The sequence below is a fragment of the Poeciliopsis prolifica genome, unplaced genomic scaffold (genome assembly GCF_027474105.1).
Source record: "Poeciliopsis prolifica strain line A6 unplaced genomic scaffold, Auburn_PproV2 SCAFFOLD031, whole genome shotgun sequence".
Classification (NCBI taxonomy): domain Eukaryota; kingdom Metazoa; phylum Chordata; class Actinopteri; order Cyprinodontiformes; family Poeciliidae; genus Poeciliopsis; species Poeciliopsis prolifica.
In genome coordinates this window covers 3444943-3458532 of record NW_026562406.1, presented here as the reverse complement: position 1 = coordinate 3458532, position 13590 = coordinate 3444943, and the positions used below count along the sequence as shown (strand labels likewise).

Genomic DNA, 13590 nt, shown 5'->3' with positions numbered 1-13590 from the left:
TTTACTTGAGTAAAAATGTGTTAAAGTCGTGCTACTCTTACCTGAGTACAACCTTGGGGTATTCCACCCAATATTATGTGACAAGGAGCGCTGCACTAGAGGGGGCACCGAATTGATGGTGAAAACATTTTTTATACAAAAACTTAAAAGCCACACTCATTCCTATTCCTGCTGAAATAATAGACGTTTCTTTACTGTGCCATGAAGAGAAATTGTAGGTGCAACAGCAACAAAGTGAAAGGCGAAAAAGCAGGGGTGTCAACATCCAGTCCTCGAAGGCCGGTGTCCTGCAACTTTTAGATGTGCCTCTGCTGCACCACACCTGAATAGAATAATTAGGTGATTATCAAGGCTCTGGAGAACTGATCTACACAAGGAGGAGGTAATTAAGCCATTTCATTCCTGTCTTTTGTACCTGTGGCACATCTAAAAACTGCAGGACAGTGGCCCTTGAGGACTGGAGTTAGACAGCCCTGCGATAAAGGTATGTTCACGCCAACATAAAAAGTATAGAAAGAATAGAAGGCAGTATAGTAAGAGAAAAATTTCAATATAAATGTACTCTACAGTATTTTTATTGTTTTGTATACTCCGGTTCAAATAAATGTGCAATTGGGCAGTTTAACTAAAAACATTACACAAAATTTGCATGTGGATAATAGAAGAAAGGAAGGAATCTGTAAACGAAGCACTGATGTTATGTTTTACATGAAGCCTTCTTAGTCAAGCATGTGGGGCCATTAATTTGAAGAGACGGTTTCCTGGCTTCGTGTCACCATCTTGCTAATGCTGACCACTTTGATCCAATACCCACTTCAGTTAAGATAAATAGTTATCAGAAATGGTTTGAAGATAAAGGAACTGATTTATGATAGAATCTTCACCTGGTCTTTAATGTCGCAGGAACAGAAAGGGAAACAGCTCACAGGTTAGAGGAAAAATCTCAGCACTGCAAGAACCCGTAGTTTAAAACACACCTGAAAAGCTTGACATACACCTCACAGTTCATTCAATGACATCCTTGATTTTTAATTGTGCAATAGCTGATGTTTAAGCTCTAAATGCTGTCTAGCTGCATCACTTTAGCGCTCTGCGAAGGGTAGACGTGTTTCAGAGTCCATTATTGTGCTGTCTGCCTCCACATTGCAAACCGGTTTACGCAGTGTGGGACAACAGAAGGTTTGTGTGCTGCGTGCTCATTCATTGCTGAGGTTTAAGCATTTAATTAGTAGCTACTAAAGCCAGCTCCCGCTAATCTTCTCAACACTGACTCAACATGTGACCTGGTAACTAATGTTAAGGCCGATCAATAGCCCGTCCAACTCAAACAAAGGGAATGACAGCTTTGACTTAAGGTGGGTGTAAAACTCATTGCTGCCTTACAAGAGGCTTGGAGTTCGAAGAAAGTTTGGAGGTGCTTTTTTTTTTTTAAATAAAAGTATGCTACCACTGCCGTTTATTACAGAGGGGAACAATACAGGGACAGATGCCCCCACAATGGTAACTTACAGTGCGCTCCATCCTCATTGAGCGACTCAGTCAGTGTCCTGACTGCAAGCAGGTCTACTAGCCGATGATGGAGCACTGGAAGTGGGACAGGGTGCCATTTGGACGGGAATTGAGGGGTGTGTTAAGTTTCTGCATGCATGATCAATGGGGTTGAATAGGTTGGGATGGGGTAGAGAGGGGAGGGCAAAAGAAAAAAAGGCAGGCCAGACCAAAGCGGCGATGGAGTTGGAGAGGTGTTTGCAATGGAAACACACACACACACAGAGGTGGTGAGCAATGGTTTGTTAATGAGAGATGGGCCGTGAGGATTGTGTCTCATTACCAATCAGCACAGCTTTGAGTTCTCTTCGGAGAGGACCAAAAAAATACGCTCGCTCCAGTGTGTGCCGCATGTGTTCCTTTTCGATAAAACCTGGCTGTGTGGCGCGGCATTAGTCACAGCGGTATCTGAGCTGTTGGAAGTCCACACACACTGCCCTCTGTCCGTTTGCGTGAGGAGTTTCCTCTCTGTAGTACAATGAGTCTTAATTACAGGTCAGTGGCATGTCTCAGGGAGATAGAGGGAGCTCTGTTACCCTTCCAAATACTGTATAATGCCATCATCCCAAGGGTGGGGTGGGGTAACAAGAGCTGGACACAAAAAGGTGCTGATAGGCTGAACATGAGAACGGCATAATGCGATCGGGGTGGAGAAAGTGAGCGTTTTACACTGAAAAGAGAGTGGAGGGGGGCAGGGAGGGTGAGCTAACAGGGACATTACCTCTCAAAGGATTTTGCCCATTTAGTTTGCTTTACAGTTACACCACAACTAATTCCAGCCAACTTTCTTTGACAAAAAAAAAAAACAAGAGATGGATTAAGGACAAAGACAAGTTGGATCGGTGTGAAACAAATCTGCAAAGGGAAAATCTGTGGTTACAGTTACAGCGACGCATTTTCTACCACCTGTTGATGCTGCAGGTTCAAACCTGCTCACTGTGCCAGATGAATACCTGAATGAGTCTTACACGTCTCTACTCCGAGATACCGTGATGTTCATAGTTTGTGAAGCATATCTTTCTTTTATGCTGTTTCATTTAAAATAGAAGCTAGATGCATTCATCCAAGACTAATGCTTATAAGTCTTCTAAAAGAAAGAAATTGTATGACCCTATCTGAGAAGTGTGGTATGCAGTTTTTAATCTCATCTTATTCTGACTAAACTCACTAAATATTCACACAACCGTGCCTTCACAAGTCACCTGTAAGTAATCTAATTTCAGCCAAAGGTAAGGGGTTAGGTAGTTTTTTTTTTTTGTTTTTTTAACATCGCACATCGTTCTGAACTCAACATCCCAATTGTAAAACACGGCAGTGTTTTGGTGTGGCAATGTTTTTCCCAAGCAAGCGCAGGGAAGCTAAGCAGAGCTAAATATCAGAGAATCCAGGAAGGAAACCTGCTGGAGGTTGCCAAAGAAGCTTAATATCGCAACAGGATTACCTTTAACATACAACCAGAAAAACATTTTGTTGGAGTGGTCCAGTCAAAGTCTAGAAACGTATTAGAAAATCTGCAGCAAAGCTTGGAAAAGGCCTGGAAATTGATGTTTTACACTCTCCACCAAATGTCACTGAGCTTGAGCTGCTTTTAAAAGAATTGGCAAAGATTTCAGTCCCTGGAAGTGAAAAGTTTGTTTTTGAGTGCCTCTTTCAACAATACAAGTTCAGACATATGATAGTTAATAATTCCAAAATAACAAATATATCTATATATCAAATATATATATATATATAATCTATATATAGATATCTACAGCTCACCTTTTTGTTGTTTTGGTTTTGGAGAGTCACTGAAATACATTTCTACAGAACTGGGACAATTCAATGCTTGGATGGCACAACAGTGCCCTCTACTGGCACAAGTTACTCATCAAGTTGTGCTTGACCTAAAGTAACTTATAGCGCTTTGAGTCACTAAAAGCTCAGTAAATAATCATGAGTCTGGCATGCAGGCATTCTAAAATAAAAGGAGAAAAATCTTTAGTGTGTAAAAAAAAACCTCCATTGAAAAAAAGATTATCTGTCCTTAAAGCAAGTTTCACATTAAAAATAAGAAATCCATGTGATCTGCAAACACCTCTTCTCATTTATTGGCTCGTTCGCTGACTTGGCAGACTGCTTTTGTCAGAAGTCTCGGCAAATGCAACTTTGCTCATGTTTGGTTATTGTTCTTAAATTGTACTTTGGTCACTGTTGGGGACTGAGGGAGAGGGGACAAAGTTCACAGGGCGCTCGTAAGGAGGAGGGGGTGAAAAGGAGGAAGGTTAAAAAAAAAAAAAAAAAGAAAAATTGACCTTTGAAAGGAAAACAGCAGGTGGAGAGCAAAAACCAGGCAGCTGAGGACGCATCGGGAGGAAAATCAGCGGAGGAAAATGAAAGCGCTCTGGTTTTTCAGTTAAAGAAGGGCAGCGTGTATGAAAAAAAAAAAGAATGAGGCCCAACGCAGGCCATCCGGCTGCTATTTGAATGCGACAGGGAGAGCACATGCGAGCAGTGTTTGTTTGTGAGGCAGCAGCACGATAAGACACCAGACCAATGGAGGGAGAGGAGAGGGCGAGGGCAGCCATGGCGAGGCCGAGTCGTCTGACCGCCCTTCAGGAGCAGCTCATCTGGGCCCTGCTGGAGTCCGGACTGTCCCGGGACGTCCTAGTCCAAGCCGTGGGCGAGCTGGAGCGCAGCAGGGCCGGAGCCGGCGCCGAGAGGGGAGACAAGGGGGATGGAGAGAGCTCCGAGGAGGGAGAAATGGATTTCCCGCCGCCTATATTCCGAGAGCTGGAGAAGCTTCCTCCGGAGGAGGCGTCCAAGCTGAGGGCCGAGGTCGACCGGTTGCTGCAGTGAGTACATCCCAAAGTTTTCTGGAGATTCCATGGCAACAGCAGAGTCATCTTGATGTCTCGCTGAAGCCTTTGCACACAGAGCAATTTTTTTCCACCCTAAAGAAACAAGGTCAATTTTGGGGAAATTTAGAACCTCCTCATCAATGAGTCTGTTCCCCCGAGTTCTGGCCAAAACTATTTTTCTGTCTAAATCATTACTCCTCACTTCGGTTCTCCTCTCGTTCCTAAATCCTCCCTGCTTCACATGCTTCTCTGTTTCTCTCTCTGCAATCTGGCTTCTGAGGCGAATTTAAAGAGGGTTCCTCCTTTACTAGTTACTAATTACCCACCCCAATCATTATTCCCTTGCCATTTCTTAATAAATAAGCTCCATGCATACAGGTAGGTGAAGATTAATGGAGTGGGACTGGTAACAGGAGACCGTGTTTGCATAACGCTTAAGCAATATTTTGGAGTGCGCCTTTAAGAGCAGATTTAGAGAATTTAAAAGGCAAGCATTTCCTACAGACACACATGACACATAAAGACGTGTTAAAGCATCCGTCATTTTCATGTAACTGAACTTATATTTAAATATTTGCTGCTTCAAATGGAGTCTTTTAAGGTATTGTGCATTTTCAGGCTTTCACAGAGTCCGAATGTTAAGTTGGGCCTCATAAACCTTTTACATGTTTCTTCCACTCCAGTGATCCGAAAGGGCTGGACTTTGGTCCTGTGTGCTTTCTCTTATCTCTCTCTGTCAATAGGCCTCTATGCAACTTCCCTGTGTGTGGAAACATTAAGTCCAGTGTTTTCACTCCCACTACCTGCTTAACACTTATATAGAAGGCAGTAGCTGTCGCAATTCTCATGTTCTATGGAGAGAAAAAAAATGAGTAAATGAAAACTATTTGGACTTAGCTAACAAATTTTCTTAATTTTGCAAATTAAGAAAAAGGAAATAATACGCGTTTTGTATTGATGGTCACATGTGCAGGTGATCAAACCTGTTTTGATTACCTGAATATTTGTACAGGAAATTTGTCTTTTACCAGCATTTATGCAGGTAAAAGTTACAAACACAAACAATGACATGGAGCAAAGAGTGCCAAATTATAGTAAATGACTTATGACATTTTTTTAATGTGTAATGAATTTAATAAAACTGAAACTACAGAGAATGTATTCAATATAGAAATGACTGTAGTCAATAAAATCATTTAAATGTAATGATTTTTTTTTATAGTGAAAACATAGTTATTTCATGATTTAATAAATAATTTAATGGTTCAAACTGTCAACTTCACCCATCAAACTCAGTGGGCGGGATTAGGAGATTCTGAGAGCCCGGCGTCTGATTGGCCGCTTCAAACTGCAAGTTAAGACAACTTCTTCTAACTCTGAAATGACATGGGGCCAATATTTTGACTGGAACTGTGAAAATATTTTGAGGCGCATAGAATTTATTTTCTATTTTATCAAAAATATGGGACAGGGATAGTGAAAAACTGCAATAAAGGTTCCAGTGATGAGATGAAAAGCTTCATCATGAAATGGTCATGATGAAATGAATGAAACCAGCGAGCGGATTAGATTGTGTATGTTAGCTACTTAAACATTAGTTTTATTTTCATGGAATATTTCTATCACTGTTCTCCATTGTATACAAATGATACTTTTAACAACCAAGTGTTGAAGCCTCAAATCCAACTTTGCAAAATACAGCCTCCATCATCCCTCTGTGTTCTCACAATTTGACTGAAATTTTAATCCAAGTCTTTCTTCTACAATTGTCAACACACATCAGGAAAATGAGCTGAAAATCTCCCCCAAAATCAGACTCTCAAATCAATCTCAGACATGAATCACATAGAGACAAAAAAGGGCCCAGAACACAGAATAATCAAAAAAATGAACAAAAAACATATCTATCTCCTCTAACATTTTAATACTCCAAGAATACCAAAAATATAACGATAAACGTTGGTTCTCATATTAAATGTCATTTTGTGTGAGCTATTCCCACTTTAATAAACAGCATTTGGAAAGAAAAAAAATAAAACGGTTGAAGTTAGATTTCAGAACAGTTACTATTAGCAATACTGTCAGATAGCAGTTTTTATGTGTAACCAATAAATTCACGTTAAGCATCAGATTTCTATTGACTATGTGACAAATTTTATAAGACACAATTCAATAAACGTGTAAACAAACACAAGTTTTAGTAGCTCCACAGATATATTGGATTGCTCACAGGAGTCAAACTCATTCAAGATATGGTTCTGACTTCAGTGGACGTTCCAGCAGATTTTTCCTGGAACCCAAAAGTCATTACTTCTGAATACAAATGGTATTTACAAAAAACAAAAATCCCAAGAATTTCACAACAATCAAAGTGCTTTGTAAACTAAGTAGCTGTGTGGTTTTGAGCTTGTGTGACCTGTTAAGTGTTTTGCCCCGTCTGATGAACAGGGAGGACCCCTGGCAGGTTGCAAAAATGGTGAAAAGCTACATGCAGCAGCACAACCTACCTCAGAGAGAGGTGGTAGAGTCCACAGGCCTCAACCAGTCCCATCTCTCCCAGCACCTCAACAAAGGCACACCCATGAAAAACCAAAAGAGAGCTGCTCTCTACAGCTGGTACGTCAAGAAGCAGTGCGAGATCAGCCAGCGTGAGTACCAAACCTGCACAGAAGCACCAAACGCTGCTTGATTTGAACCCAAAACTAGCAGCACTCCTAGGAGATGGAGACACACTGGTAATACAAACTATGCTTTTCTTATGTAGAATTTACCAATGCCAAACATGGCCTGGCACCGGTGGAGGAACAAGGAGAAGACACCAAAAAAGGACGTAGGAACCGGTTCAAGTGGGGCCCAGCGTCCCTACAGATCCTCTTCAATGCCTATGAGCGTCAGAAGAACCCCAGCAAGGAGGAAAGAGAGGGATTGGTAGAAGAATGCAACAGGTGTGGGAAGATTTTACATAATCCATTTTTTATTTTGCAGATATACAGCAACGGGGCCAAACATTATCGACGATTATGCTTCGCTCCTTTTCATGGCACCTTTTAATTGGTGGGGTATGTTAGGAAGAAAACTGAACATTTTATCATCAAAGATGAAATGTTAACAGCATAAAAATGGGAACCAATAAGAATTTGAGGAAGTCTGACAAGGGTTGAATTGTCAAGGATAAAAATTTGGGCCAGAGTATCTCCAGAACCATGGCTTGGTGTCTAACAAAGATGGTCAAGTAAGTGAACTAGCAGTGGCTATATTGGATTGCTCACCAGACTCATGGGCAACAAAGGCTCATAAATGCATTTGGGCAACAAAGGCTGGCTCCTTTCATCAGATTCAGCAGCTGAGCCACTCTTGTTCATATAGCGAAACAACTTAACAATCATTCTGATGGAAAAAAATCATTTACACGCACTGACTGTAGATTTGTCTGAATTGGAACAGCGTTGCCTGATGGCTGTATACTCTTTCAACAGAACAAGTCATGCTGCCACAAAGCAAAATTCCTTCAGGAATGATTAGAGAAGCTTTAATTGTTGTGTTAGCCTCAAAATTGTTCATCTCTCAAACCTGCCAAGCATCAGTAGGGTGTACTGGACAAACAAGTCCAATCCATGTAGTTTTGCATCTTACAGGACTTAAGATGGCCTGTCTAGATATCGGTATTAAATATGAAAGCAAACCTTCAAGGGTTTACTGGAGGCCAAGTCAGAGCTGCAACAAACATGTTACATATGAGAATCTCACAATATCCTATTCCTTTGAAGCACCACTGATTTTATTGCTTATTTAGTCAATGACTTCAGTTCATATCTTTCATTTGTTAACTCATCTGTAAGTGTATTTCTTATTTTTCAGAGCGGAGTGCCTGCAGAGAGGGGTGTCCCCTTCCCAGTTAGCTGGTCTGGGTTCAAACCTAGTTACTGAAGTCAGGGTGTACAACTGGTTTGCCAACCGGCGTAAAGAGGAGGCTTTTCGTCACAAGTTGGCCCTTGACACATCGTTCAACAGCCAGTCAGCTTCCTCCTCTAATGCCACCCTTCAAACAAGTCCTGAGCATGGTAATACGTCACAAACCTACAGTTTATATTCTTTGTAGATAACGTTGAAAACGGGACTATTTCCTGTAAACTGAGATTAGGGATTAAGCTGTTACAACTAAGGTGGTTTTGCAAGTACCACATGACTTGTGCAGGTTCTGAGACTGATGCATGTAAGCTAGTCACCCTGGACATTGTCCTGAAACCTGATTCACACTGCTTACCTAGGTGTGAAGTACAGCCAGCAAATCTCCTGTGACACAGCAAGAAGCAGCATAGGGGACCGTGTGGGACGTCTCGTGGTCAGCCCTGTGCAACTAGAACCCAGCCATACACTCCTTGAGTCTCATAACCCCAAGCTGGTGAGTGTTTGTCCTGGTGTTTCACCAGTCCACTCCAAGTAATCCTCCCATTGTGACCATACTTTCCCCCTGGCTGCAGGTGTCTGGCAGTGGACCACTGCCCCCAGTAAGCACTCTGACATCCCTGCACAGTCTTTCTGCGTCTCAGGCCTCCTCACAGAGCCTCATCATGGCCTCCGTGCCCAGCGTCATGAGTCTGGGCGAGTCCTCACTTCTAATAGGTACCTCAGCCTCTCGATTTACTCTCCATATTTTTGAATGGAAAATCTAAAAATACAAAGAGTGAGGTCCATCTCTGATGTTTCACAGGTTTGGCCCCTACGCAATCACAGACCGTCCCTGTCATTAACAACATGGGGGCTGGTTTCACCACTCTCCAGCCAATTTCCTTCCAGCAGCAGCTTCACACACCCCACCAGCAGGCGATACAACAGCAGCTTCAGGGTCACATGGCTGCCAGTCCATTCATGGCAACCATGACACAGCTGCCGTGTCACAGTAAGGCTCCAACAGCATGCAAGTTTAATTTCACACAGAAGGCAAAGACTCATTCATCTCTTCCCCATGACAGTGTACAACAAGTCAGAGTCGCCTCAGTACCATTCCTCCAGTTTGTTGTCTCAAGCCATGGTCATTACTGACAGCAGCAGTCTGGGGACCCTGACCAGCCTGGCTGCGGTCCGACAGGTATGCTTCTGATGACTTCATTGGGCTGGTAGATCTTCAGTAAGATTTTAAACCTTGAGCTTAAACTCTGTTTCGACTAGATCCTCACAGCAGATCCTGAGGAAGAGACGGACTCCCCTTTGCAGGAAGATTCTTTACACCTGCAGCCACAAACACCTGTACCAGGTAGAGTACCAGAGCAAGCAAAGCCTCACCACTCATTGTCCAAATATACTTAAGAGAATCTCTATGAATAGTGATTTTGAAAATACAAAAGGCAATTTTATCCTTCATTGGCTCTCAGGCCCACAGTAGCAGTTCAGAAAGCTGAATTGTTACAAGTATGACTAAGATTAGGCCTGAAATGATATTCGATTAGATGGATCCAAACACAAATTCTGCCAAGATTTAGTTGTCAGACAGATGGCTTGATTTGGCGCTGGAAAAATCTTGATCTTAAAAGTGCATGTTTGACTAATGTCCAGTGGATGCAACACAAGTCTAAACCATTACCCTGCCACCAGCGTGTTTGGAAATCAGCTTGGGATGAGGCTCTCTTAAATGTTTTTGTGGTTTTGGTCTTGTTTTTTTGGACATAAAACGATTTGCTGAAGAACGTTTTCCATTGGCCATGCTAAATTCCCACCCATCCAGGGTGTTGTTGTTTGACAACCAACAATTTAAAGAAGTTTACTCTGTGACAATTGATAAAGTAGCTAACTATTTTTTTCTGTACTGCCATTTTTTTTCACATTAATTAAAAAAATTAATTAAAAAAAACTTCTTTTTTTTATGTATAAATAAAAACAAATTATGTTTTCTAATCCAATGCTCCTGTGTGTGGGTGATTGAATAGAAGAAACTAATTTTGCCAGAAACATGTTAGCTGAGTCTAAACTGATTTATATCACTCTTCCGAACAGCGTCTTCTGAGGGCCTCGAGCTGTATCCTTCGTCTCAGACGACGGAACGCCATCAGTCTCACCTCCTCTCCCCTTCACCCACAGACATCGGCTCCTACATGCCTACACAAATGGTGACCACAGCCCAGTAACACCTCCCTGGCTGTACAGCAGCTCCGGCCTGTCGGCTGGAGTAAGGATGTGTGGGGATGGACAGCTAACACTGGACAAATTACACTGGGAGGAGAACCTGGAGACAGGAACCAGTGATGTCTGCGAGTAAAAAAACTGACTCAGGACAGCTTTTAGTAGTACCTAGAACTGATATTGGAGGGGAAAAAAATCACAACTTAAATAGCAGAAATATCTCAAGATCAACACCAAAAATGTTTTTATTAAAATGTTTTTTCTCAGAAATTTTAACTTCAGATGAAACTTGGCAAACAAATGTTACCTGCATTGTTTTTAATTTGCTTTTCTTGAATGCTTTTTTTCACTTTTGATGAGAAGTTTTTTTTAAAAAAAAGTATAACCATCAACATTGGATGTAAAGTTATTTTATAAACAAACTAGATGCCTTGTGTTATCTGAGAAATAATGGAGTGCTCCACATCACTTGATCAGTTCAACACAAAACACAGACAGCCTGAATGAGTAAACACTAGATTAAAAACTCAGCTCAACGCTTCTTCTTCTGTATTTCTTTTACGCTTCTTTTTCTTTTTTTGTTTTATGCTGACTACTGAGTGTTCCTGCTCACCATTGCCTTGGTGATGAGCAGAGGATACATAGTCCTGCTTATTCTCTTCTTTTTTCCGTTTCGTCTTTTTCTTGGCCACACAATGCTCTTCTTCCTCTTCCGCCTTCTTTTTTTTCGCTCCAACTCCTGAGCCGAGAGGCTCTACAGAGGAAGATGAGCGCATGGATGAAGGTAACAGGTCACCGATGGACACCGCTGCCTCCTTCAGTCTGGTTTCCATCTCGCTGTCGCTGTCACTGCAAGCAGCACAGAAATGTAGAATGTTCTGTGGAAGGTGAAAAGCTCCAAACCAAGTGTTGAAATACAAGGAGGAAAAAAAGAAAAAACCTTGAGCTGGGAGGAGGCCGACGCCTGGCTGGTGATGATGAAGGTTTAGCATCTTCCTGTCCTGGGACGGATGTAGAAAACAAACGAAATCCTGCAAAACAACAACAAAAAAAGATAACATTAAAAGAGGTGAAGTCAGTTCCTCTAATAGCAAATCTGCTTAAAGAAAGAGCGGACGTTTACCCTCATCTTGACCATCATAACATTTTGATTCCAGACTTTTTGAGGTCATGTGCTGCGTTTCTGAAATGCAACTGAAGGACAAAAACGCAGCTTAAAAATTGGCGTCCTGCAGAAGTAATGATCCCCTTGTAAATTACAACTTTTCCCTACCTGTCCAAAAGATCCTCCAGCTTTCTGGCGACATGTTTCCGAAATCCTTGTGTGACCTGGAGCTCATTTCCGTCATGCTCGTGGTCAGCAACCACAACGCTGTAGCACAACAGAATTCACTAACACTTTACCCCTCAGTTTCAATTAAGTGGCTGCAAGATGAACGATTATGGTATTAAAAAAAAACCATTAATCTACATTTAAAATTAGCTATTTAGGAACTGACCAGTTTCCAGTGTTAGCCTTGGGCTGTTTTGGAGTAAGAAAGTTTTGTTTTGTAATAAACATATCATTAACATGGTTGGTCAGAGCTTTACAAGATTCAGAGATCAGCCACAGCATCTCTGATTGGTGCATGATGCATCCCAGACTCAGGACTTCCTCCCTGATGGCTGTGTAAAACTAAAAAATCTTCCACGCTTTCTTCAACTGAATGTTGAAGACTTCAGCTCTGCACAAAGTCCATTAAGCTGAACTAAATGAGTAAATGTGACACTTACCGCTTAGACTCCTGTTCAACGCCGCTGTCCCCGTCTGAAATAAGACAGAAGCGTCAGCCTCCCGTCGTGCACGGCGGCCGTCAAACTCACGAAGATGCGGGGAGCTAAACATTAATTACTACTAGTCCAACGAGTTTCACGCAGTCTTAGCTCTCCCGGATTAATTACTAAAACGGTTGCAAATGTACAAACGGCACATAAATACTAGCATCCTTTACCTTTCGCCTTAAATGTGTGGCTTTCCCAGACGGCCTCGCGGCATTTTTTAAGCTCTTCGTCGTCACTGCTGCTGGAGTGCTGAGGAACTCTCCTTCCAGCGCGGGACGCCATGTTGACACCACGCGCTGCTGGAGCGTCTGTTTTCAACTGAGAATGCTGGGTAATGTAGTCCCTTATTTCATCGCGCACACGAAAAAAGAAATGACTCCCACTTTTGTTAGGATTTCTGTAGAAAAGAAATGTATAACCCTAACAAAAAAAATAAACAATTATTCATCTAATAATAAATAAAAAACATATTGCTATGTCTTTAAATTTTAATAAATTGTAACACTTGACACTGCACAATTTAGTTGATAGCGTTTAAACTTGAATTTTAGTGTCACTCTTAAATTGACTTTTTTTAAATTGAATAAGCAGAACAGTCACTCTGAAGTCTAGATTAGAATGACATAGCTTAAGTTTGATACCAGCCCAGATTTTTAAAATCCGACATGGGAAACTTGATCTGAAGCATGTTGGTACCAGAAAAATGCCTTTTAATTAGCTTGAGTTGCTAAAATGAAGCCAGCTGAATTTGCATTTGCAAAGGGCCAAGTTTGTAAATTAAACCGGTTTTCCAATGTGGAACTGGTACATGGTTGAGTTTTGTGCCATTCTTAGGTCACTGAAAAAAATAATAGTAATGTCACACTCCTTTTAATGTAGTCATAGATGGAAAACGAGCTAGACAAAGTACTGAGTTCATGTATTGTATAATACAAGGAAATATGTTTTGGAAGATGGAGATTTCTGTACTAAAGATGCTATTTTTTTAATGTCTTCTAAACAGAAGAAATTTTAACTATGGTTCAAGAATTATGAAATTAGGCAGCAATGAGAAACAAGATGCTGGTGAGAATGCATCTTGCAGTCTGTCTCTCTTATTTATTACAATGCTAATCTAATATAAAAAGTGGATAATATGCAACAAGTTACAGAAACACACTCAAAACAGAGAGTGCTCATGCATTTCTCAGTGCATTTGAGCAAAACAACTCCCATACCAGATGACAAAAAAAGGAACAGGTCTCCACAGCAACCATGTTAGTGC

General features: G+C 41.4%; 2 protein-coding genes across 3 annotated transcripts; one reads left to right on the top strand and one right to left on the bottom strand.

Annotated features, from left to right (window-relative positions):
* Positions 1-3872: 3872 nt before the first annotated feature.
* On the top strand, positions 3873-10743 carry hnf1a (HNF1 homeobox a). 2 transcript variants are annotated; one of them, XM_055050648.1, is made up of 10 exons: positions 3873-4382; positions 6837-7036; positions 7153-7333; positions 8247-8449; positions 8657-8790; positions 8870-9011; positions 9100-9288; positions 9362-9477; positions 9558-9642; positions 10464-10743. In XM_055050648.1, the coding sequence occupies exons 1-10, from the start codon at positions 4084-4086 to the stop codon at positions 10508-10510; spliced, it is 1596 nt and encodes a 531-aa protein (XP_054906623.1). In that variant the 5' UTR covers positions 3873-4083; the 3' UTR covers positions 10511-10743. The 2 variants fall into 2 exon arrangements, with proteins under 2 accessions (XP_054906623.1, XP_054906622.1); XM_055050647.1 differs by having other exon boundaries at positions 10380-10743.
* A 255-nt stretch (positions 10744-10998) lies between these two features.
* On the bottom strand, positions 10999-12614 carry cunh12orf43 (chromosome unknown C12orf43 homolog). Its single transcript, XM_055050660.1, has 6 exons — positions 12497-12614; positions 12279-12312; positions 11779-11877; positions 11629-11699; positions 11446-11536; positions 10999-11354 (listed from the first exon to the last, which is right to left on the bottom strand). Exons 1-6 carry the CDS (start codon positions 12606-12608, stop codon positions 11033-11035), a joined length of 729 nt encoding a protein of 242 aa, XP_054906635.1. The 5' UTR covers positions 12609-12614; the 3' UTR covers positions 10999-11032.
* Between the last annotated feature and the right edge of the window lie 976 nt (positions 12615-13590).